Source organism: Callorhinchus milii, unplaced genomic scaffold (genome assembly GCF_018977255.1).
Source record: "Callorhinchus milii isolate IMCB2004 unplaced genomic scaffold, IMCB_Cmil_1.0 Scaffold20, whole genome shotgun sequence".
Taxonomy (NCBI): Eukaryota; Metazoa; Chordata; class Chondrichthyes; order Chimaeriformes; family Callorhinchidae; genus Callorhinchus; species Callorhinchus milii.
The window spans coordinates 8,825,928-8,852,883 of NW_024704761.1; the positions used below are offsets into that span (position 1 = coordinate 8,825,928).

The 26,956-nt window shown below is 42.2% G+C and overlaps 1 protein-coding gene and 1 non-coding gene across 2 annotated transcripts in view; one reads left to right on the forward strand and one right to left on the reverse strand.

Moving 5' to 3' along the window:
* Positions 1–19,850, reverse strand: part of LOC103175452 (alpha-1,6-mannosylglycoprotein 6-beta-N-acetylglucosaminyltransferase B) — a 231,129-nt gene extending 211,279 nt beyond the window's left edge. Inside the window, exons 1-2 of the mRNA XM_042342522.1 lie at positions 19,121–19,850; positions 16,211–16,338 (exon numbers count right to left, since the gene is read on the reverse strand). Of these exons, the coding sequence (XP_042198456.1) occupies positions 16,211–16,338; positions 19,121–19,203 (211 nt within the window). The 5' untranslated portion in view covers positions 19,204–19,850. The remainder of the gene's footprint in view (positions 1–16,210; positions 16,339–19,120) is intronic.
* trnaa-cgc lies at positions 8,126–8,197 on the forward strand. Its single transcript has one exon. It is a non-coding gene; the product is annotated as a tRNA-Ala (tRNA).
* Positions 19,851–26,956: the final 7,106 nt, after the last annotated feature.

Consider the following 26,956-nt stretch of genomic DNA (forward strand, 5'->3'; position numbering starts at 1 on the left):
CAGACCTGATTTTCCCAACATCTTGCTTATCCGTCTCCCCAGCTCTATCCTCCACAAGTTCTAGATCATCCAGAACTCCACAGGCTCTATCTCTCTAGGTTCTATGAACCCATCACCCCCGTACTCACCCAGATCAACTCGCTCCCTATTCTCCAGCAAATCAACTTTAAGAGCTTTGTCTTTACCTTCAGGTGTCTCTACAGCCTTGCCCCACCACCCTCCTGTGATCTCCTGCAAACCCTACTCCCCAGCCATTCCCTCCCCTCCATTAACTCTGACCTGCTTTAAGCTTCTCACCCACTCCAGCTAACATTGTTGGACAAGCTTTCAGCTCCCAACCTCTGTAACTGTTGCAAAATCCCTCCACCTCATCTCACCCTACTTGCTTTCATAACAACAACTTGCATTTATATAGCGTTCTTCATGTGGGGCAGCGTCTCGGAGCGCTTAATAATGGCGGAGCCTGGGATCGAGCTGGGGGAGGAAAAAGTGACCTTAAGCACAGTCGAAGAGGGAAGTCTTTAGTTGTGATCTAAAAGAGGGGAAGGAGGCGGAAAGGCAGAGGGATTGGGGTAGAGTGTTACAAAGCTTCGGTGGGTAGTGGCTGAAACTGCGAATAATCTCATCTCAAGACGTAACTTGAGTTTGATCGTAACTTCACTGACCTTCTCCTTACCCACCCCTCCATCTCCCTCGTAGCTCAAGATGCCACTCCATCTTTGTAAAGCAATTTGAGAAATTCTCCCAATGTGAAAGGTGATTAATAAGTGCAAATTGTTGTCGCATTATTAGAATTAATGAGGGCAATTAATAAATGTAAAATAGTAACCAATAAACCAAATAGGGAAGTCAGAAGAAACTTCTTTACCCAGAGAGTGGTGGGAATGTGGAACTTGCTGGCACAAGGAGTAGTTGAGGAGAATAGCATAGAGGCATATAAGGGGAAGCTAGATAAATTCACGAGGGAGAAAGGAATAGAAGGTTATGCTGATAGCTTAGTTGAGGAAGGGCAGGAGAAGGCTCACGTGGAGCATAAATGCTGGTATAGACCAGTTGAGCCGAATGGCCTGTTTCTATGCTGTATATTCTATTTAATTCTATGTAATGAAAATCGGGGCTTTATGGCAACTTGTGAATTTGTAGCCCTTTGGGAACTGGGCGGGGGTTGAGCAAACTAACTTCTTTCAACTCCGTTAATCCCAAAGTTTGTGAAGTGCAACATAAATTCAGTGTGTCAAGGTTAATTATCCTGCGAGATTATTTGACAAACTCATAATTAGCTTGCGGCGTTGTTCAGCAGTAAAGAGCCAAACAGGAGAAGCAGCTCCTTAAAAGATCCGCTAAGGTTAACTGAAAGGGCAGGCGAAGGAGAAAATGTTTATTTGATGCAGGCATTAATTTAGCAGAAAAATGCAACCCACAGAATGCAAACATGATCTTCGTGCATTGAAGAGCAAAGCAGTTTGGGATACTCTGCAGCCTTTTTGGGGGAAACAATAAAACAGCAATGATTCCAAGGATCTGAAGTTAATGATGTCAAGTCGAATAAGTTATGCTCTTAAAAAATGTCTCTGGAGCTTCAAACGAAATAGAAACCCAATTAATTCTCTTGTCGATGTATAAAATTATGCAAATTGGCTCGCTAGCACATAATTTTCCCATCGCTTCGCATGTTGATAATGATTAGTAAAGAGTAAGCTGGGAGGGGGGAAAAAATCAGTGTGGTTTCTAGCTTTCCTCAAAACACTGCGAAATATACAGCAGGATAACAAAGTAGTTATTCAAATATTATGGTAAGGCTTTGCTACATCTTTGTTTCAGGAGTCCTGTAACTCAGTGGTTATAGCACTCGTCTCGCAAGCGAGAGGACCTGGGTTTGATTCCCGGCAGGGCGAAACGTTGAGCAAGTTTCCTTACTCCACTCGCCTCTGTTTACTTAGCAATAAGTCGGAACCCAGTTGTAAGTCGATTGGTGAATCACACTTCCGGGGGTAATAATCCCTTAATAATAATAATAATTTGGTCACTTCAATCCATGACTGTTGGTGGGACGCTGCTGTGCGCCATATCTGCTGCGTTTCGCCCACAAATTACGCAGTCAATTCACTTCGCAGTATATTCTGTGAAGCGCTTTAAGACGTCTTGAAGACATGATAAGGCACTATATCAAATGCAAGGATTATTATTATTATTAACTATTATCTACTGTCTGCTCAGTGTCTAGAAAGAAACAACAGAACAAGGATTTTACTCAGCCTGACTGTACAGGCAGTCCACAAAAGTGTCAGCAACTTCCCTTTGGTTGGGTGGAGTCCTGGAGTACAGGGTGGAGTACTGTAGCATATTGGTTAGAGCACTCGCCTCGCAAGTGAGAGTGGCCAGGTTCGATTCCCGGGCAGGGCGAAACCTTAGACAAGGTTTCCTTACTCCTCTGTTTATCTAGTAGTAAGTAGGAACCCGGTTGTTAGTCGATTGTCGGATTGCTGTCCGAGGATAATAATCCCATTGAAAAAATAAATAAATTATAATTTGGTCACTCAAACCACGACTGTTGTGGGACACTACTGTGTGCAATTGGCTGCCGTGTTTCACACACAAAATGTAGTCAATTCACTTTACAGTATATTCTGTGAAGCGCTTTGAGACGTCTCAGTGACATGATATGGTGCTCTATCAAATGCAAGGATTATTATTAAAATGCAACTGACTAACATCAGCCAGACCTGCTTTACTTGTGCACTCAAGTAAAGGTAGTTTGGGATATACAAAAAATTAACAAAGAAGCATTTCGGAAGCCTTGGATTTTGGACTTTGCTATGCTTCTGCATTGAAGTCTTACCAGAGGGCAATCGTGTGGTCTGTCAGTGGTGAGTTCCACTTGTCCTTGGTTAGATCCCAGTACACAAGTCACCCTCTGACCTCTCAACCCCTAAGGCTGAGACACCCACTTAATCAACCTCACAGTAAATTAAATTCTGATCATGCATCATCCATTTTGGATTTCCCCCATTTTTTTTATTATTGATAATAATAATAATAATAATAATAATAATAATAAATAGACGGCTTGCTAATATTGTGGCATGGCATTGCACCCAAGATCCTGCAGATTGTTTTAACCTGCTATGAACTCTGAATTGGCCCAGTGTATTTCTGCACACATTTGTATATATAAAAAATGCCATGTTCCATTTCCTCAGTCATCTATCATTCGAATATCACATGATCATTGTAGAATATCGGTGTGAACAACCAAAACACTTGATGTGATCATATTGCGTGTTTTATGCCCGTTATGTCTCTTGTATCAAGATTAGAATGATCAGTGGTGTAATAAAATGATAACACAGGTTCATTTGTTTGCTTACGATGGTCCCACGATGCTTATCAACCGATAATTATTACCTTCCCATGAAGTCATGTTTATAGCAATCTGCTTTGCCTTTTGCCTATGAAAAACTTATTACAATTTAAATCTTTAACAGGGCATGAAATGTACATTTGATGTCGCAGCCTTCACAGAGACTCCTATATTAGGAAATCTAATTTGCATAACATTTAGATACATATTGTGTTTGGATCACTCAATGTTCCTGCTTGTTGACAGCAAGACTCCCACGGGCCTTGAATAAATCTTATTTCCATGTTTTGTTTAATATGCAAAGAAAGCACAAATTTTAAAAGGGTTCAATATTTGCACTTTATGTTGCATTTTGTCTTAAAATGCTTCACAACAGTTCCCATTGCTTCACCAGCTTTGCCCACAACGTAACGTGGGCCCGATTTAAAAAGTTCAGAAAAGGTTTGATTCCTGGTCTGATCATAGGAAAGGCAAGAGAAGAACTCCTTCGATGAACATGAGTGCTATCGGACAAGAGCAGGAAACTTCAGTTAGGATTCCTGCTCTTGATCACGAGCAGTTGGAAAATGCCTAGGTTTATCAATGTTTCTTTTTCCGGCCATTTTATATAAAGTATTTAGCAAAAAAAAATATCTTTTTTCTGGCAACGGTTGAAGTTTTATTCAGATACCTGCCTCGGGAATTTATGTAACAACTACAGAAGAGTTTACGTTAATTGTGGTGTCAGATGTGGTTTCGATGGTTTCAACACGTCAGAGAGAGAACCGTTGACTGAAATGCACATTACTTTCCTTAGTCAGTATGTGAATAATACCACTTATCGAAAAAAGTGGTATTGGGCACACAATGTATTGGGCACACAAAGCCTGATTCAAAATTACACTTAACATCAAGGAAATCACGTCAAATATTCCAAACGTTTTCTTTGTACTGTTTTCACAAATAACACTGAGTCAGAGAACAAACGGTACACAGAGTCCTAGAGTGTATTAGTCACCCTGATTGAGCAATGCTGATAGGTTTTCCTACAGAGTGCACTGTGTGAACTTCCAGCATATAATGAGCGAGAAAATATCCACCCCTGTTGCAGGAACTGCAGGAGAGCAATCACATTAAGCACTCCATTCCACCTCCCGCCTTTTTTTTAATGGTTTTGCCAGTCTTCAGTATGTCAGGCTGTCTCAGTTGGTATCACTCTCATCTCTGAGTCAGAAGCTTATGGGTTCAACTCCCACATCGCGACTATATTCATGTAGTCTAGGCTGACACTCCAATGCAGTGGTGGGATGTGCTGCACCTGTCGGAGGTGCCGTCCTTCGGATGGGACGTTAAACCGAGGTCCTGTCTGCCTGCTCAGGTGGACTATGAAGATCACATGACACTACTCGAAAGAGTAAGGAGTTTCTCCTGGTGGCCTGCGATCCCTCAAATAAAATCGATCATTCTTTTCATTGCTGTTGGTGGAACAGCCAAAATTGTGCACAATTGGGCTGCCGCATTCACCTACAAATACACAGTCGCTCCACTTCACAGCATATTCCGTGAAGCACTTTGAGATGTCTCAATGGCATGACAAGGTGCTATATCAGCTGTAAGGATTATTTTCATATTTATTTACCTCCCTCGACAACAAACATACACAATGCGCAATTTAACTCCGGGTCTCTTCTGATGCTAAACCCCAAGAAACTAGCATTGCCACCCAGCTGCTTTTGTATTAGCACATTCCTGTAGTCACACTGAGGTCAGATAGAACTTAATTTCTTAAGGTTTCTCAATGGGAAGAAAAGAAAGCATCAAATAAGAGTTTTAGGCAGTAAAAAAACACACATCCAAAAGTGTTGGCGAATTCTAGCTCTGTTTGCCTATCAATAAGACCAATGAAGAAAATGGGAACGAAAAAGAAGACACAGCCAGCGTCAGACAGAGGTAGGCACTGGTTGCATATACTTTGCAGTAGATATCCGTGGAAGAAAGGAAAGAAAGCAGGTCACAACCTGGGGGACAGTGGGGATTAGAACAGGAACAAGGGAGGGAATCCAGCTGTCAGGTAGCTTCCAGCATCGGTAGACACTGGGGAATGATCAGAGCAGGGAAGCAGGGAATACAGCAACAAGTAGACAGGGGGTGACAATGCAGACACTGCACACAAGCAGTTCCAATTCAAAAAGTCAACCTTTATCTTCCAGTACAGTTTCTTCAGCAAGGAAACATTGTAAATTTGGATTTAAAGACAATCCAATGGGTAAAATAGTAATTTTCACATTTACAAAATATATATTTTTTAATGAATTAAATGTTAATTAATAAATCCAGGAATTTAAAATAATAATTGATCATCATGGACTATGCACTGTTTGGCTTCTCTGGCCATTGCTCAGATAATAATAATAATAATAATTAATAATAATAATAACAATAATAATAATCCTTGCATTTGATATAGCGCCTTATCACGTTGTTCATGCTTCTCAAAGCGCTTCACAGAATTTACTGTAAAGTGAATTAACTGATTATTTTGGGGGAGAAACGGGGCAGCCAATTGCGCACAGCAATGAACAAATAACACCATTTGGTTTTGCTAACACTGTTGCATGCAATGGATTTTCTGTCACATATTTCGCACCGGACTCCCTGAGCTGAAGTGGATGGATTTAAGGCCGACATTAACGTTTTTATCAGCAGGGTCTGGGCACGTGACACCTTTGCTTGCTGTTTCGGTGTGTTCCAAGCAATATTATTGAGCAGTAGCAATGCTTCATGTCACAGGTAGTGAAAGCTGAAAGAATTTGTGGCTAGCAGGCAAGTACAAATGCAGAGAAATTGCAAAGGTGCAGGTTTCAATGAAAGATTGTAGTATTAATCCCTTTGTGATGAGTAGGTGAAGTTGACGTTGGCCTTCATATCTCCCACTCTATTATAATACAAACCCTTCCAGTTAGCATAGTCTGGTCAAATTACTCCACCCCCAGGAAAGGCACGCTATTAATAAGCTGATCAACAACCACAACAATAACAACAACAACTTTTTATGTAGTGTCCCAGAGCACTTGAACTGAGGACTGAGCTCAACTGAGGAGGAGAAGGAGATCCTCATGAAGAGCTAAACATTAATTGGAAATGGCAAAGGGCACGTGAGACTCAGGTGACAAGCCTTGATAAATTATACGAGGAATTGTAAAGTGAGGGAGGGACAGATGTCACTGGCTGTTTCCTGCCGCAGTACCTGATGCCATTAAAATGACACCAGACAGAAACGCAAGCCGCCGAGAGCAAAGTCGCAAGACTCCCGAGAGTGAAGCGTTTCACAACAGGAAATCAATTTCGATCTATTGCTTTCTATAGCTGGAGACGCACAAAAAACAAGCTTATGTGTTCACGTTGCCTTCCTTTGTCGTTGCCCCGAAACTCCGGCACACTCTTCCTCTATCCCTCCGCCTTGCCCCTTCCTTCGCCATCTTTAGGTCACGCCTGAAGACCTTTGACTGTGCCTACGGTCACCTCCCCACTCCCCCTGTAGTGCTCCGCTCTGGGACGCTACCCTGCGTGAGGGGTGCTGTGTAATTGCAAGTTGTTGTTGTTGCCCCCTGTCCCCCTCCCAAAGTAAGGTCACCTTCTCCTCCACTGGTACCAGGTGGAGAAGAAAGATGCCTTTTCTTCATTGTGATATTCCTGCTTTTTTCAGTATTTAAGCACTCTCCTTTCCTTTCAGGTTATCTATTGTGGTTTCTTTGGATGTTGGCTCAGTTGGGAGCAGACACTGTTACTTCTGGGTCGGGCAATGGTGGAGTCAAGTAAAGTATCTATTTCTCAATTTCTCCGCACAATGCATATATCTGTCAAAAACACTCAGCGCTAAAAACGTTTGTTCATGCACATGAATTAGTCGAATAACACACTCCATTGCTTCCTGTTCTGAACAGAGCTCGGAGCAACGTATATCAAAATAAAAATGTTAGGTCCTGTTTTACATCTCTAAAAAAAAATGTGCCATCTGTCCAGAATAGAAATAGTAGAAGATTGTAAAGGTGACTGATGAAATGTAACTTACAGTGCAGGTAACGTTTCTCCCTGAGGTGATTGAAGCTGTTTATTGAGCTTACTGTGAGACTGTGCTGAAGATTTGCATTGTCCTGTGCGCAACTGCATTGTCCACAGCTGCCTTTATTTAACGCCAGTACAGGTTTGTTATTTCAATATTAGGGTCTATGAGGCCTTGCAGGGAAATTCAACTTCCTATCTTATAGACATTTTTATCATGGCACGAAGCCAATCTGTCAACATTGCTACCCAATTCTCATTTTTACTGCTTTTCCAGGCTTCCCTGCAGACCTATGCTAATTGGGAGCTTTCTCCTGCGCTCATACCCAGCTGCAGAAGTGCAGAGTACAGTTGGGTAAGCAGAAATATGGCTGTGCAGTGGGCGAGGAGACTGTCAGGATTTGCAGATGCTTAAATTGCTATTGGATCGGCAAACTTGATGTAGCATCTGAAACTAGAATTCGTTCTGCCGTTTTGGCGGCTGGAAAACCTAGGAAGGAGAAATTATGTCCTTTTTAGGAGCACGCTTGTCTTGGGCACATTGACGTCTCAGAGCAACAAACCCTCGAAGAGTCTATTTGGGGAGGTTTCTCAGCAGGGAATTGAAATCTAAGATGGGGTAAACATGAATTCCTTTGGTGAGCCTCTCATTTCCAAAATACATCTCCTGTTTGCTCTTTGTTTTTTTGTTTCCTCTTGAACTTCTCCATCTTTACCATGTGGAGTCCTGTGGCTCAGTGGTTAGAGCGCTCGCCTCGCAAGCGAGAGACCCGGGTTCGATTCCCGGCAGGGTGAAACCTTGGGAAAGTTTCCTTACTCCATACACCTCTGATTACCTAGCAGTAAGTAGCAACCCGGTTGTTAGTCGATTGGCGGATCACTTTTCCGGGGGTAATAATTCCTTCAAACAAAAATAAAAAATTGGTCACTTCAATCCTCGACTGCTTGTGAGACACTGCACAATTGGCTGCCACGTTTTGCCCACAAAATATTCCGTCAATTCCCTTTACAGTATATCCTGTGAAGTGTTTTGAGACGTCTCAAAAACGTGTATCAATTGCAAGGATTATTATTATTATTTATTATTATTACTTGGCATACCTATTCCCAATATGATCACAGGCTATCGTAAATCCAAGGTGCAGTTTGTGAGCCAATTGCTCGTTGCTCAGCGTGAATTAGAGGTACACAGTCACCACACTTTACAGTAAAATCCTGTGGTGCACTTTGAGGTGTTTTGACAACATAATAAGGCATTACATCAAATGCAAGGATTATTATACCATTATCATTATTATTTCCTTGTCTAAATGTCTGATAGAAAATGTCGAAGAACCAAAATGAGTAAAAAATGTAGAAACAAATGATAATTTTAATAATAATAATAATTTACAGTCTTTACTCTCTTTTCCACTGCTTGGAACATGCAATTGAGCGCTGCTGTCATCATCCCCGTGTTACTCCATTAAGACTGCTTCTTCGAGCCCAGGTCTTACTGCAGCTGACACCACGAGTAAATAAAAGATAACCATTTGGGTTAAGTGGTTCCTGAACAAAATGGTGATTCTACACCACACTTAGGTTTTCATAGAGACAGACTGAATTCTAATCATATCACAGGTGACGTATCTAACCTAACCAACTCTTAAATTTACTGCCATGAATTACTCCTTATTTTGCACAGCACCGATTGAAGTGTGACAAGGATCTGCCGCAGCTAATAGGAAACTTGGCTCTTTTGGCTCTGATTTTTCTTCCCTACAGTTGCCACCCTATGCAGCTCTGTACTGGGAATAAAAAGCTAGCGAAAAATCTTGTTAGAATGTCTGCCTAGTTAGAGAGGGTTCATTATGATTTCCTTCAGGGAGACGTAAGTGGAGTGTGAGGTTATACTGCATCAGAAGGTGTTATAATGAGGTGTTACTCAATACCAATGTAAAGTTTCTTGTCTCCTACAGCTGCTAAAACAGGGAAATTGAGCGAGTGATGTGTCCATCTTCAGGGCAGTTAATGCCTGCTTTCTCTTCAGGCGTCATGAAGCAAACTGGCTACAAGGCAAAATGTGCATTATGCATTATGATTTTCTTCCCCGAGGTATGGTGTGTGTGTGCGTATGTGCGTATGTGTGTGTGTGGTAGTGAACACATTACACAGTGTCAGGCAATGCTGGGATTCACAGTCACTGTAGTGTGAAGTGGATTTTGCTACACTGCGGACTCCTCAAATAGCTTTTAATTGCCCATAACCTAAAGAGGAACCAAATACCATCAGCAGCCTGAAGTAAGGGTACAGAAAGACGCTCGAGATGTAACCAAAGAGCGTCCCGAAAACGTATGTACGGTAAACACGTGCGAGTACGGTGCACATCGGGGCACCTTTCGAAAGCGGAAAGTGCGCCTTATCAGGGTGTGTGCGGGCGCACACGTGTGTACACAGTGGTGACTCCTGACTGTGTTAAAGGGAGCGTTTCCCCCCCCCCCCAAAAAAAACGTGTGTCCAACCTGAGGAATGTACCGTAAACAACGGAATTTTTTTTTGTATCTATCGGGAGAAAAGGGAAAAAAAATTGTAACAGAAGATGTCGTGTTTGTTTGGGATTTCTGTTGTACTAAATATTATATTTATAAATAAATATTTATTTTCAAAAAAATCATAAATTAGCAACACTCGCGCACACTAACAGGCGAAGGGCACAGCAGCGTCACACATTGGACTCATTCCAAGGTATTGTAGGTAACAGGAGCCAATGCCTGTGTTATCCAAACCACCTTCTTAACAATTTCTTTCAGCCTCCAGTCACGTTGCTTTGGCTGAGCCTTTATTTCGAAACAACCCCAAAATAACTATTGACGTACATCAATTTGATGCAGCAATCTGTTCAGCAATGACAGAGGGAGATGAGAAGCGACCTGCGTCCACTTCCTGTGTGTCGTCGAAGCTTTTATAGATCAGCAGGTCAATTTTGAGTTTATGTCCATATCACTTTAAAAGCATACGGCTTTTCAAAGGCCGGTGGCTTCACAGCTGCCTTAATTTCCAGAGGTGTAAATTAATTGCGATTTTGCTTGTGAAATTGAAACAGATAGTAAGCTTTGAAAGGATAAAGCAAGCTTCAGGTTTCTCACAATAAATGTCCACAGCATATTTACAAATATAACAGGATTTGAAGAGGCTGAGAACAAAATGCTGTGGTGGGATTATCCTGTGTCCGCAGATATCCGTGTACGTTACCGATCCCGTGGCATTGTTCCAAAAGTGACGGGAGTTCACAACAAAAATAATAATTCTTACATTTGCTACAGCTCCTTTCACGTCGGGAGGATATCCCAAAGAATTTTGCCGGATATACTCCCAATGTCCTGCCCAATAATCCCCTGATAAAATTGGTCACTCGCTTCATGGCTGTTTGTGGGACACTGCTGTGCACAAATTGTTTCCCTCGTTCACCTACAAATACACAGTCACTACACTTTACAGTAAATCTTGTGAAGAAGCTTTGAGATGTCTCGATGATGCGATAAGGCACTTTAGCAAATGCAAGGTTTAACAGTACATACTGGGAAATTCCAGCTGCCTCCAAGAGGTGATTCACCATATAATATTAATAATAATCCTTACATTTGGTATAATGCTTTTCATGACTTCTAGACGTCTCAAAGCGCTTCACAGAATATACTGTAAAGTGAATTGACTCTATATTTGTGGGCGAAACGCGCAGCCAAATTGCGCACAGCAGCGTCCCACAAACAGTCGGGGATTGAAAATGCCCAATTTATTATTGTTTTTTTTCTTGAGCGATTATTATTAACCGTGTGGAGTAAGGAAACTTGCCCATAAAGGGGCTAGGACATCCCTCTCTTTAATGATTAATCTTTGACATAGGGCTTTATCATATTTCGAAACATCTCCCAAGATTTTCCTGCAAAGTGTAGTGACTGTTTTGTAGGCAGCAGCTTATTTGTTTATTTGCCGACAGAATTGACCCCCAAAGCAGGTATAAAATTCAAACTGGATAAAGCAGTGTCTCTCTTAACACAGCAACCAACACAAAACAGATAACCCTTGCAAAACAGATAAGAATACCTCAAATGTAACTTTAGTGTAACTGTAACAGTAAAATGACCAGCTATCGACACAATTTAATGATCTGGTATATGTAAAGTTCAAATCCTAATTTCCCGCTTACTGACACCAGCTGAAGGAAAAGCTGTAACCCCACACTATCGAATTTTTAAGTATATGTTTCACCCCTATATTGGTTAAGACACTAGTCTTTATACGTAATAATAAGCCTTGCATTTGATATAGTGCCTAATTATGTCTTCGAGACGTCTCAAAGCGATTCACAGATTATTCTGTAAAGTATATTTTGTGGGCGACTGTATATATTTGCCCAAGTGACTCTCACTCTTCAAACCTGGTTCCTGATAGTTACGAAGCTCGAAACGCATGTGAAAGGCAGACATGCACACTATAAATACCCAAATCCCGGACTGCTAACATCAATCCTTTTTGTTGAAGGAAACGGATGGCCGGGAAGCAACATTTTCTGTCGCAGGTCGCCCTCTGAAACTCTTATCTCGATGCGGGAGAAGGTATCTAATTATAGACCTTACTGTGCTAAAAGCTTTCAGTACTTTTTGATGACAATGTTCTGACAAATCCTTTTAAACCTAACATTTCAAACAGGAAAGGTAAACTTGTTTTGACATTGCTAGCTGAACCCACTGGCGGAAACTACCTGTTGTGCCTAGACCACTCAGAGAACATGTTTTTCCCCTTGAAAAAAAAGCTGCAGCTTATAAGTTTATTTTGACGCTTGATGCTCATCATACTCTTCTGGCGAATCTGAATAAATGTCCAGAGGACGATGTTCAAGAACAAAGTTTTCAGAAGAAAATATACGAAATCAATAACGGCTGATGGCCATAAATGTCTGTCTCATAAGATTATAGTGCAGATCAGTCTGGTTATAAATGAGGATGGTGGAGTGTAGGCTAAAGGAGGCAGAGAGAAAGGTGGAATTAGCAAAGACAGAGGAAGAGGGAGTGAAGAGATACCTAAGAGATAATTAGACAAGGGAGTTTAGAGTGGGACTGGATGTAAGTTAGAAACATACAAAGAGCACAAATGAATAGGAAATCAAGAAGCATGAGAGGGGAAATAGGGCAGCAATGGCTAAAGGGAGCAGAAAATTTGGGGTTAATTTGAGTTACAGGTCAGCACTGATTCTTGATGTCTAATTGGGTCACTCAAATCTAATTCATTTTGCTTCCCAAAATGGACAATATTTATTTGACCTTCAGAGGATAAAGGGATGATGATGATCATCCCTACCTCCAGGGCCATTTTTTCCCCATTCTGCAATGTGACAAGACCAGTTGCAAGAAAGACAGATGAATCTATATGAGCGAGAGAAAGTGAACGCACCAGAAAAAGAAAACAGCTTTGGGTGAAGACAAGAGACCAAGAGAAATCCAAAAAAAGAGAGCGCAAAACTAATTAGTGCGGAGGCAGCTTAAACACAATGAAGAGTTGACACAAAGCACATTTTAAACAACGTAGCAAGGGAGAGCTGTGAATAACACTGAGACAATTCATTATTATTATACAACAAAACATAAAGCAGTACCTACAGAGGAACAATAAGAAGGTTATTCTACGTAGTTGCAGACAGCACAGCATTTTTTTTCAGGAAAGGAATCTTCCTACAATAATAATATCCCACTGCAACTCAGTGTTTGGATCCTAAACATTCAATGTATTAATAGCCCTTTGTGTTAGCAGTAAAAATGTGGCTTATTTATGCGATTATTTGCGATTTATGCCAAAGCTGGGAATATTTGTACCAAAGAGAAGGCTTAGGTGAGATCTGACTGAAGTGATTGAGATACAAGCCTCGCTTTTAATACTAATAATCCTTGCATTTGATATAGCGCCTTATCACGTCTTCAAGACTGAGGAAAGAGATCTGGATAAATCTGCCAGATCGCCAGAAAATAAAGCTAAATTCTCGAAGATTTCCCCGATCCACACACGTCCACTAGTCCACCCTGGAATTGCGGTGCAGAGCCTTCCCCCAATTAAACAGTCATAGAACTCAGTCAAGGACAAAAGCCACTAGACCATGGAATAGAGACAAAAACTGTAAACAGAAGGAAACAATAAACCACCCCGAGAGCACTCAAACACCTACCCGTTGAGTGTCATTCTTCCAGTTGAGACCAGCTGCCAACTCCGGCCTACCGAACACTGAGACAAGACTAACACGGCGCCATGCATGAAGAACCTGAAACCGCAAGATATCCCAATGCACAGGTGATTGCTATTTTCTTATAGGGGTGGTCACGTCGCAAATTCAGATGCAATGCTCACTCCTGCCTTGAGTAAACCACATACAGCGGTAAAGTTTGTAGCATTCTTAAATATGTTCAATTCTAATGGTAAGGAACAGAACACATTTAGGAACACTACAGACTTGACCCCCACTATTCTCACACTGACCACAGAAATATACAAAACAGGAGGAGGCCATTTGGCACATTTTTTCCTTGTCGGTGTTGACTCCTCCAAGAAACCATCCATCCTAATACCAATTCTCTGCTTTTCCCCATAGTATCTGATACCCTTTCTGTACTTGTGCTTGTCCAATTCTTTTTTAATGTCCCAATCGACAAACTGTGCTAATCCTAATCACACGTACATCAGATATATCACCAGTTAGTACAATTATGATTGTTTATTGTCTCATTCGGACACGTACTCCGGGACTTGAGGCTGAGGCAAGGAAATGAAAGTGATCCCAAGCTGTCTAGGGTTGAATGGCCTTCATTCCTTCCTCTATATGTTCTTAACATCTACAGCGATTTTTAAAATTGCCATGATTTTGTAATTAATTGTCTTACAACTGATCTGCTCAAAGTTTACTTGCAGGTGCCTTTGAACTTGTACAATTCTGCCGTGCTTCCTAACACTGGGTGAAACTATGTACAGCATATTAAATTGTGGAACCAAAAGTTCCTGGGAGTCCTCTACAGGTTTCACTTCTTGATAAAGCTGCTACACTAATGGTATAATCATGAATCTGTATGTGTGAAGGTCACCATTTCTCAAGAGTATGTGGAACACACTGACAGATGATACCCACACTGCCAGCTGCTGGCAGCACAAAAACTGACCGAGAAACAAGTAAGCACGTAACAAAATTCAAACGCTAACATCACTAATAATTGATGTAATCAAGGATGTAATCTCATCTCAAGATTTAGGTGGTCTCTGTAAACTGGTCTACCTTTTAATAACTCCCGGGTATTCATTATTCTCTAAATGATTTAAAACCTGTTCAGGTAATGGATAAGTGTACTGAATGATGCAAAATTTAGCAGATCATAGGTTACATATTAACCAGTTATATTTTGCAGTGTGCAATTGGCTGCCGCGTTTCACCCACAAAACATACAGTCACTACACTTTACAGTGTAGTCTGTAAAGTGCTTTGAGACCTCTCGACAATGTGATAAGGCGCTATATCAAATGCAAGGATTATGATTTGTATTTCAGAGGAAACAACTCCTTGCAATTTAAATTCACATTAGAATTTATTATTATTATTATTATCATATTTTGGGTGGTTAATGCTGATGTATTTCTGATAGAATGAAAGAAGTTTTCTGACCAATTGCCATCTATTCAAACCCAGCTAATTCTTGACCTAAAAGACTTCTTCGAGCAATCGCACTTTTTGAAAGGTTTCTATTTTTTCCTGTCCTCCTTCCTTCCAAAATTTCTGATCCAGTCCACCACCTTACTTGTGCTCTCAAAAAATCCTCATTCCTAAAGTTGAAAGTTTCTGTAGCAGTTAGAAATTCTTCATGTTCTGTGGTTTGCCGATGTTAACAATACACATCTGATTCTAGTCAATCTACTTAAAGGAGATGCTGAATTTGTGTTTGTGATTACCCATGTTTTGTGGTTTCCAAAGATGAAGATCAAATAAATCTAAAAGCTCATCCTTTCCCGTTCTTATCTTGTTGCCTTCTAAGGTAACTACACTGTATTTATTCCCTGGTTTGAAAGAGTGGAGAAAGCAAACCATTCCCATCGCTTGAGTGCGCTACTCTAAGATAGATGCTGGGAACTAGGCTAGCATAATGTGTTTCAACTCCTATTTTCTATTCGTCCTGAATGAATATGTCAACCTGCCACTCAGGATCCCTCAAACGCACAAGGTCAGTAGTTGATCACGCGCAAGAACACAAGGAAGGAACACACGGCTTCCAAACAATGCTGAGCGCAATAAATGTACCAAGGTACTGATCCACTGGAGAGCTTCATTCACTGGTGTTATACAATGAACAAAGGCATTTAATAATAATAATAATAATAATCCTTGCATTTGATATAGCGCTTTTCACGTCGGGAGGACGTCCCAAAGCACTTCACAGAACACACTGTAAAGTGAATTGACTGTATATTTGTGGGCGAACGCGGCAGCCAATTGCGCACAGCAATGTCCCACAAACAGTCATGGATTGAAAATGACCAATTTATTATTGTTTTTTTTTGGAGGGATTATTATTAGGCGTGTGGAGTAAGGAAACTTGCCCATTTTAATTGTGTTAAAGCAGGAAAAGCAAAAGGTTCCTGGTAGACCTTCAAGTGGTTTGATCAGTTTTAAGTGATTCATACATCTTCCATAAATTCGGATTCTAGCTGGTGTCTAATGCCCTTGAAATCTATCATGATTCACACCATTTTGAGTCGATGGTATTCGGTATCTTGTGGCACGTATCACACATTTGCATTTACCTTCAGGTTTGATGCCTAATTGTCTGATGCCAAAGGGAGACTCTCCCAACCTCTTGCCTGAAAACTGACCTCCCAGTGAGGTCATTATAAAACAGAGGGTGAAGAATCCAATCCCTGCAACGAATATCCTAAAAGGAGACAGAAAACACATCACACACTGAGATACAAATTTGGAAACCCTGCACCTTATCTTGCTGCACAACTACAGAATCTTTAATACTGAAAATATAGTGCGTAAAACATGTCTGACTACGGTGTGTACCTTACGCATGCTCTCTGTCTGTTTTGTAGCTTATACTGTGTATATTGTATATCTCACTATTACCTCATATTGTATGTATTGCTTGTCTCGCTAGTTTACCTTATATATGTAGTCTGTTTGGGCATGTACTTATAGCTTAACATGCATACTTTCAATGTAATTTTCAATTACAAAATAATGCATACATAAATCTACCTTAGCAATTTGTTTCTGCAATAACCAAAAAATAAGATATATTCCCTGTTCCTTTCTGTACCATGAAAAAAAATTCCTTTCACTTTGCAGCAATTTTGGTGAAGCATTTTGAAACGTTTTGGGCACTGTATCAAACATGAGGATTATTTCTTATACTGTTAGCAAGATAACAGGCTTTGTAGCCCTGATGAATATACAGAGATACTGAACCTTAACAACTTAGGATCAGAAATGCAATAGGTAATTTTTTCTCCTACATCTAGTATAGCGCATTTCACTTTGAGTGGACATCCCAAAGCATTTCAAAGGATGTACTGTTCAGAGGATATACGTTTCACAGGATATACTGCAAAGTGCAGGAATTGTGTATTTTCTGGGCCAATCAGGCAGTTAATTTTGCACACTGCAATGACCCACAAACCATCAAGTGAATGACCAATTTTATTTGGTAGACTGTTGGCTGGGACACCAGGAGAAACTCCATTGTCTTTTCGAATAACGCTCTGGGATCTTGTACTGACAGACGGTCTAACAAATCATCCGAAGGACGGTATCTCCAACAAGCCCCGACTTAAACCCACAACGTTCTCAGGAGATGAGCGTGCTCGTAAATGAGCCAGGCTGACACACCTGTGTACAGTACCTCCAATAGGTTTAGAGATACTTCAAAAATAATGCTTTTAATGGTAGGCGAGAGACAATTGAACAGTACAATCCATTTTTCTTTCTGTTTAAGTTAAAACATGGTACCGAAGTTAGCTTCATTTTGTTGAGTTTTCCTGCCTAGTTTGCAGACTGGGAATAGGGGTGGGGATAGTATTTTAAAACAACAAGAGATTCCGTGAAAGTGCATCCCTGAATGGCTTTTCTTAAATCAATAAGATCTGAGTTTAGCTCCCGTGCCAGAGACAACAGTCAGCGTATTATATTTGTCACTGCACCATGTGCTGCAAGTGAAGCATGTAGGAGGCTTCAGGCCTTGAGAAATTGTGGACTTGCAGATCACAAAATTAACATTTCCTGCCAAACCAGTGATTCATTCTTAAACGGAATGGTAGAGTTTGCAGTGTGCAATTTCTACCACTAACTGCATGGGCCCTACATTGTTAAACACGATCCAATTTGCACCATTTAAATATTGTTATCGGCATATTGTTAAATAAACAGTGCATCGACAACAGGTGTTGAATTACAAATTGGAAGTGCCTATTGAGTATTAGAAATGCCGCCGCTTGTGCAAGACATCAGCCTTGAACACTTTAAAGACGTTCCCTATTTCATTGCAGTGAATTTCTAAACATCAAAGCAATCTGATCCCCTGGAAGTTGACTAACTTAATAACAATGATAATCCTTCCACTTAATAAAACGCCTTATCACGTCTTTGAGACGTCTAAGGTGAATTGACTGTATATTAAGTAGTAATTCTGCGCTTCATTTTCATTGAGGACAGAAACCACTGATATGTTGATTCAATCACAGATAATCTTTTGAAAACAAACCATTTATTTTTTAAGTGCAATATTCGACATTGAACAAAGCCCTAGCAGTCCCCCCATTGATGTAATAATAATCCTTGCATTTGATATAGCGCCTCATTACTTCTTCGAGGCATCTCAAAGCGTTTCACAGAATGTACTGTAAAGTGAATTGATTGTATATTTTGTGGGCAAAAGCATTTTTGCATGTATTCCAGCATTCTTTACCCCCTAGTTTATACATTTTCATTCAACAACAACAACAACAAAGTTACATTTGTAAAGCGCCTTTCACATTGGGAGGATGTCCCAAGACGCTGAACAGACAGAGTTTCGGACCCGAGCTGGGGGTCGGGGTTGGGGAGTGTGGATGGGATGCAGGGAGATCAAAAGCATGGTCTTGAGATGGGTCTTGAAGGAGGCAAGGGAGGGGTTGAACCGGAGGGACTGTGGGATGGGTTTCAGAGGGTGGGGGCAGAGTGGCAAAAGGCCCGTCCACCAATAGTGAGTCGAACGAGGAGGGGGACATGAATCAGGCCTGAGCCCACTGAGCGGAGGGAGCAAGCAGGATGATAGGGAGTTAGGAGGTCGCAGAAGTAGGGGGTAGCAAGACCATGGAGGGCTTTGAAGGTGAGGACCAGGATCTTGAACTGTATCCCACCATATAGAGAATACATGCAGATTGTTCAGGGTGAACGTAAGGTGCAACAGAGCCAGACCCATGAGGACCAGCTACCTCCTCTGAAAAGAGTTTTCCTTATTATAAAATCAAAAGGAGAAGCTAACAATTTTGCAACGACACAACACATCAGTCCATCTGGTGGAATGACAGCAAAGTGCAAGTCCTGGTTCATGCAAATGCCTCACACTCGAGTTCTGCATTACACAGCAATTCTCTAGAAGCGATTCAGTGCTTAAGATAATTCTGTAAATGTCACTGTTTTTTTTTTACAAAATAAGTTTAAAATAAACTTACCTGAAAGGCCTTAAGGTTACCAGGAACCTTCTCACCATTATTTTGCCATCTGAATTGGTCGAGTTTTTTGAGAGCAAAAACATCTTTCTGTTTCGAGAAGCCAAAAATATTACCTAGCCTAAAACTCGACGAGTGTCAAATGATTTCATTTTTCAATATCAGACCTCGTTCAGGATATGGATTTTGTAGATACCGGAATTTTCAAGTCAAAAGCAAATGAAATCCATCCACAAGTTTTGCTTTACTGGATTTAAAACCAATCTGCCAGGCTTCCCGTCTTCAGTGTGTCTCCTTGTTCAAGATGAAGTGATATAGAGATATATCTCCTGGTTCTATGGTGACTTTTTCAGGAAGTAGAGCTGAGTACAAGATGCAGATAGTCCACAATTAACTGCTAAACTAGAGTGAAGGAGACAGCAGGTAAGAAGCACCTTTGCTGCTTGAAGGATGCTTCCTCTCATGATCAGAGCTTGCTGCTATTCAGAGCTAGATGACTAAAGCATTGACACACTTAGGCAGAGCATCCTCACATTCCCTGAGGTTGTACTGATTTTTTTGTTCAGTCGACAGATCTCACACAATAACCTCAGCCGCCAACAACCTCAGCATTCAACCCTCAGGAGAAATAATTAGGGTTGGAGATAAAAGGCTGACTGACAGATCATAATCCAACCACGATAACTTGAATCCATCAACCTCCCCATACCAAGGCGGCTTTATTTCTTTCACAAAGCACAAGAAGCCACCCTAGAATGTTTCATAATCTGAAAATGGAGCTGCAGCATCACCTAGTGTTCTGAAGCAGTTTGTCGTTTACGCTTTTTAACTTTGTATTTTATTTAAGACAATAGATTCTTGCCCCACAACTTGGCTCTGGGCTAGTTTTATAGTGAGAATAATGCCATAATTATTAAAGGAAATACAGCATTTACAGATGTTCAAGGCATCAATTACACCTGAAAGAAATTCTGAAAATAAATACATATACGTTTATATTTCATCCAACTTGATCCAATAGATTCCTGGTTATTGCTGTGAAACGGTTTAATTTTGACAATTCTTTGTTCCTGTTAAATAGTAGCTGCTATATTATTATTATTACTAATTGCACAGTTCGAAATCTTCTCTAAGTTTGGCACCATACACTTCTGAACAAGTCACTTTATTTTGGTTTTTTACCAAAGCTATGTTCTTGATTATCTAAGACGTATAAATTCACTGAAATTCATTGTTATAATAATCATAATAATAATAATAATCTTTGTATTTGATATAGTGCCTGATCACTTTGCCGAGACTTGCAAAGCACATCATAGGATACACTGTAAAGTGGTTTTAATTGTATTTTGTGGGCGAAACATAGCAGCCAGATGTGCACATTAATATCCCACAAACAGCCTTAGAGTAAGTGAGCAATTTTATTTGGTGGAGTGTTGGCCAGGACACTGGGTAAAACTCGCTTCGCTTTCAAATAATCCCACAGGATGTTTAGCACCCACCTGAACAGGCAGATGGGATCTCGCTTTAACATCTCATCCGAAGGACAGTACCTCCAACGTTGTAACCCCCAGCACTGCACTGAAGCGTCAGCTTAGATTCTATGATCCCGAGCATGGGGGAGGGGTGGTGTAGGGGTGGGGGGAAGGCAGAGAGGTGGGAGGGCGACCAAAGGCACGATCGAAGAGAAGGGTCTTGAGACCGGGCTTGAAGGAGGCGAGGACGGAAGCGAGGCGAAGAGATCGTGGGATGGAGTTCCAGAGTGTGGGGTCAGAGAGGCCGATGGTAGGGCGGGTCAGGCGGGAGACATGGAGCAGACCGGAGCCAGCTGAATGGAGGGAGCGGACAATATTAGAACTACTTCAGACTCATTGTTGTTAGGAGGTGCTTCATCATCTGGATTCAAATTCATCTCCATATTGGTCCACATCCGCTCAGTTACCTCTGCCACTGCAACTACTACCGCCTCCCCATCTCCTCCTCCCACCCCAGCCCCTACCCACCCCTCCCTCCACACCTTTGAACCCGTCTCCCCTTCCTTTCATCACCACCATAACCCGTATGAAACCCACCACCTGTTCCCTGGATCCCAACCCTACCCCCCTCCTTACCGCCCAACTCCACCTTCTTACCCCTCTATTCACTGACATTGTTAACCTCTCACTGTCCTCTGGCACCCAACTCTACCTTTCTCCATCCTTGACTCCAGGATCACTGCTGTGCTGACAGAATGTCTGTCAGACATCAAGTCCTGGATGAGAGCTAACTTTCTTCAGTTGAACGTCAACAAGACCGAGGCTCTCCAGATTGGCTCCATCAGCATCTCCTCATCTCAGGCACTGACAGTATGGCCATCCATGGTTGCACACTCAACCTTGCTAAGCCAGTCCGGAGGTGGTGAGAGAGGTACGATCTGAACCAGTCAAGGACAGCGCCGTGGAGTTTGAGGTGAGAGGAGAGGTGGTGGATGAGGATAGAGTGGTCGACAGTGTCTAAAGCAGGGGTCTTGTTTGACCCTAAACTATCCTTTCTACCCAACATCTGCTCCATGACCTGCTCTGCCTTCCCCCACCTCCGCAGCGTCGCCCGGCTCCAACACTGTCTGACACCGCAGGCCACCAAAACCCTCATACACGCCTTCATTACATCGAGGCTCGGCTACGCAAACTCACTGCTTATCGCCCTCCCCAACTCCTCCCTCCACAGGCTGCAGATCATCCAGAACTCTGCAGCCCGTGTCCTCTCCCGCACTGGGCTCCGTGACTCTATCACCCCCATCCTCGCCCAACTCCACTGGCTTCCCATCAGACAGAGGATACAGTTCAAGATCCTGGTCCTCACCTTCAAAGCACTCCATGGTCTTCCTCCCCTCTACCTCTCCGACCTACGTAACCCCTACCATCCTGTTCGCTCCCTCTGCTCAGTGGGCTCTGGCCTGCTTCACGTCCCCCTCCTTGCTCGTCTCACTATCAGCGGGCGGGCTTTCTGTCACTCTGCACTCACCCCCTGGAACTCCATTCCGCAGTCCCTCTGCATCACCCCCTCCCTCGCCAACTTCAAGACCCATCTCAAGACCCTCCTCTTCGACCGTGCTTTCGATTTCCCTGCTTCCCCCCCTCCCCCACCCTGACCCTCAGCTCGGGTCCGGAACTCTTGGGACGTCCTCCCGACGTGAAAGGCTCTATACAAATGTAATTTTGTTGTTATTGTTGTTGTTGCAGCTTCATTGCCCCTGAATATAATGAGGAAAGGCTGGGAATGCCTGACCATTATACACAATATTCAGTGGCCTCTCGTTCTGTTATCTGAAATCATTTATTTGTGCTTTGAATGCCTTGTGCAGGATATCGCCCTTTTTCTTAAAGATGCTCCTACCCCTGATGTGGAGGCTATGGGTAACTACTGTAAGGTTCACCAGAAAGACACTTTACCCAACACAGGTGGAGTGGATAGCAAATCTTTTAATAGCATACACAATTCAAAGGTTAATGCTTTAACACATACAATTATTATATCGTTAAGTTACACTAAAGCAGTAAGATTCAACAAAACCCATATTACCAGTTTCCATTGGGGAAGTCGCTGACCACCAGCCGCCTCACAACTGTTCCTCCTTTGATGATTCCAACTATTCCAAAGTTACATCTTTCTTTTACGTGTTTCTAACTCCATTTCCCCTTGTCACAGAGATAGCCCCCACACCCTTCACAGGCTGCTTTGCAGAGAGAGAGATACAGACAACTTCTGGGCAGCCTCCCACAGCCGCTTGTATCTCAGCCTTGAGATAGGCAGGTGTCTGAGGCTGCAGCCTTTTCTTTCTGTGGTTCTTTGTTCTTACATCTTTGCTCAAGGACCCAATGGCTCATTATCTCAGAGGGGTGAACATCTTCCCAGGAAAGTATGGAATATAATCAGAAGCTAACCTCAACCCGTCCAGCAAAGCTACTTTTAGCCCCTGCTATGCTAGTCATTAAATCAAACAAATCTTATTAAAGGATTATGGGTAGGTTACATTCTAAACGTATATAAAGATTAATTAAAAGCCTTTAAAAACATTAAACATCACATATAATCTTACACTACTAGGGAGAGTAATTTGGATGGGGTTGTCGTCGCTTCTAAAAATTTGTGGTCTTGCTGTTCAGAGCAATTTTCACTACTGACCAATGCATTCCTCTCGTGCAAATGAGCAGTCAATTCACTTTACAGTATATTCTGTGAAGCGATTTGAGACGTCTCAAAGTCGTGATAAGGCGCTATATCAAATGCAAGGATTATTATAAACAAAATGGCAATACTACAACCCTGAGACGAACAAACTATTTACGTGAGAGGCGTGCTGCCACCTCCTGGAAGTTATAAAACATTCTTTAATTTTTTTATCCATTGCAGATTGTACCCCCATGACATCGATGAGAATTAAACAGGGATATGTAGTTAGTAAGAGTCACCTCCTCATTATACATTATACATTATAGAAATGTATTGTTTCAATGATACACAAGCAATATTTTCTCTGTCCACAACATTATATCTTTAATCCATTCAGTCCCCATGGCAGAAGTGTGCATAGGTCATGTGTTTGGAGAATGTGATTATAATGGTATTACTGGCATATCTTAATGGTATCATAATAATGTTTTGCCTTTGGTGTAGCCTTACCATGTTATAATGTTTCAAAGTGTTTTTTCGTGAAAAGTGTAACTGTCATGAAATGTGTAGTGATTGTGCATGTAGGAAAATGTGGCAGGCATTATACACAGAGCACGCCAAATTCCTCCTATCACTAATATGTGACTCTTTAGTGATATCTAAATAATAGGAATAGAGCTCCCATCTTCCTTTATAGAACCAGACACTCATTATAGAAATGTGCCCCCTATGAATCTTTTATTGGTAGTGGCTTAATCAAGAACGCTTAAGATTTGAGTATCCCCGAAACACTACTTGCATGAAGGGCACTATATATATATATATATATCTGACTGTAAAGTGAATTGACTGTATATTTGTGGGCGAACGCGGCAGCCAATTGCGCACAGCAGTGTCCCACAAACAGTCGTGGATATATATAAATCGACTGTTTTATATATATGAATATATATAAGTCGTGGATATATATAAATGCAAGTTGTTGTTCATTTGAAGCTTTGCATCCTGACGTTTTGATCTCAAATGTTGACATATCAAAGAAACATACACCAATCTGGGGAATTATAATTCACCATGTTATGTATTATTTAAAATGTCCCAACGGCACAGTGATACTAATTAATCACTGGTGGTCATTTATCACTAATGTATTAATCAATCAATCAATGGTGCATAAATTGGTTTGAGGAGACTCTTCAACCTTGGAGTCCATAAAACAACAAATCTTGGTACAGAGTCAAGGAAGCTAAAATTGATTTTTAATCTAATCTGTCAGCAGTTCAGTGTTTCTTTGGACCTCTGGTCCATGTGAATGGCAACAAAGGTCCATTTAAAAAAAATGCTTCGAAGACTGTGTAGCAAGGAGCATCTACAACGTAAACCCTTTGGAGCCTCTGGGTGGTTTAGTCCATGTACCACTTTCTTGTTGGTCGGTTGGGTATCTGACACATATGGAAACCCATTACTATGCTTAAGAGTACCCCATCCAAACTGAGAATTCCACTTACATCCCACCTACACGTGGAAATCCAAGAGAGATTGTTGGAATAGAACGCACACTTTGTCTCTGGAGCGACACATCTGCTTACCTAATTCTGGAAAGTATTATGTGCAGGTTGGAAAGAGCCAAGGGGACCCCAGAGTGTGTGTTGACTGCTGGAGTCTAACCAGCTAAAACCTCATAACTTGCCATTGATATCGCTGTCCGGCAAGTTTTCCCGCTGCGTATGAAGCTTGGACCACCCTACCCGTAAGGGCTTTGGCTTGCAGTTAACAGGAGCTGAGTAGGAGGATTCCCTACCCCCATTGAATGGCCTGTCCATCCAGGTCCTGCTGATGAGCGCTCTGGGATACTAACCTGTGTGAGGGGCTACATAAACGCAAATTGTTGTTGGTGGTGTTCATAAGAATTCTCTCCCCTAAGGGACCATCCTCAAATGAGTTCAATTTAGTGAGGGTTGTGGAATTATTTTGGGGGGGGAATGAAAATGTGTGGGGGGTATGAAAATTTTGAGGGGGGCATGAAAATGTGTTTCCCACAGCTCAAACTGAGGCCTTGGGGATGTATGTGTTTGTAGAGTTTTATCCCACATTCCGTTTATCTCACTCCCTCCCTTGCCTCCTTCAAAGTACGTCTCAAGACCCACCTCTACGTCCGCACATTCGGCCACCCTCCTACCCTTATCTTCCTTGCCCTCTACCCCCAGCTCGGGTCCCAATCCTTGACTGTCCAGCGCCTTGGGACATCCACCTAACGTGAAAGGCGTTGTGTAAATATAACTTTATTGTTTATTTATACTTTATAAATAATAATACTGGCATTTGATATAGCGCCTTATCACGTCTTTGAGACGTCCCAAAGCGCTTCACAGAATATACTGTAAAGTGTACTGTGTTCAGTTTTGGGCACCACACATACCTCAGGAAAGATATATTGGCCCTGGAGGGGGTGCAGCACAGCTTCACCAGAATGTTACCAGGCCTAAAAGGTTTAAGTTGCAAGGAATGGTTGTGTAAACTTGGATTGTATTCCCTTGAGCTTAGAAGGTTGAGGGGTGATCTGATTGAGGTGTTTAAGATGATAAATTATGGGCAGTTCTGGTCCCACATTATAGAAGAGATGTAGAGGCGCTTGAGAGGGTGCAAAGGAGATTCACAAAGATGATCCCAGAACTGAGAGGTTATACCTATCAAGAAAGGCTGAACATGCTCGGACTCTTTTCTCTTGAAAAGAGGAGGGTAAGGGGTGACCTGATAGAGCTCTTTAAAATGATGAAAGGTTTTGATAGGGTCGACATAAGGAAGATGTTTCCACATGTGGGGGAGACCAAAACCAGGGGCCATCAATATAAAATAGTCACAAATAACAACAAGATTACATTTGTATAGTGCCTTTCACGTCGGGAGAACGTCCCAAGGCGCTGGACAGAGTACAGCATTTCAGACTTGAGCTGGGGTCGGGGGGAGGAAGGGAAGGGAGGAGAAGGGGGTGGCCAATGGCATGTTCGAAGAGGAGGGTCTTGAGGCAGGACTTAAGGAGGCTAAGGAGGGGGTGAGCGGAGTGACTGGAGGATGGAATTCCAGAGGTTGGTGGCAGAGTGGCTGAAGACTCTCCCGCCAATGGTGGGCCGGGTGACGTGGAGTAGGCCGGAGCCGGCTAAGCGGAGGGAACGGGCGGGTTGGTAGAGGATTAGGAGGTTGCAGAGGTAGGGTGGGGCGAGGCCATGGAGGACTTTGTATGTGAGGACCAGGATCTTGAACTGGATCCCCTGAAGGATAGTGAGCCAATGGAGTCGGGCGAGAGTGGGGGAGATGGGGTCACGGAGTTTGGTGCGGGAGAGGACACGGGCTGCAGAGTTCTGGATTATCTGCAGCCTGTGGAGGGAGGAGTTGGGAAGGCCGACAAGCAGAGCGTTTGCATCGTCGAGCCCGGAGATGATGAAGGCATGAACAAGAGTTTCAGCGGCCTGAGGGGTGAGGTAGTGGCGGAGTTGGGCGATGTTACGGAGCAGAAGGTTATGTTGAAGGTTTAGTTGAGGAAGGGCAGGAGGAGGCTCATGTGGAGCATAAACACACCGGCATAGAGCAGTTGGGCTGGAATGGCCTGTTTCTGTGCTGTATGTAGCTCAGTGGTTAGAGCACTCGCTTTGCAAGCGAGAGACCTGAGTTCAATTCCAGGCAGAGGGC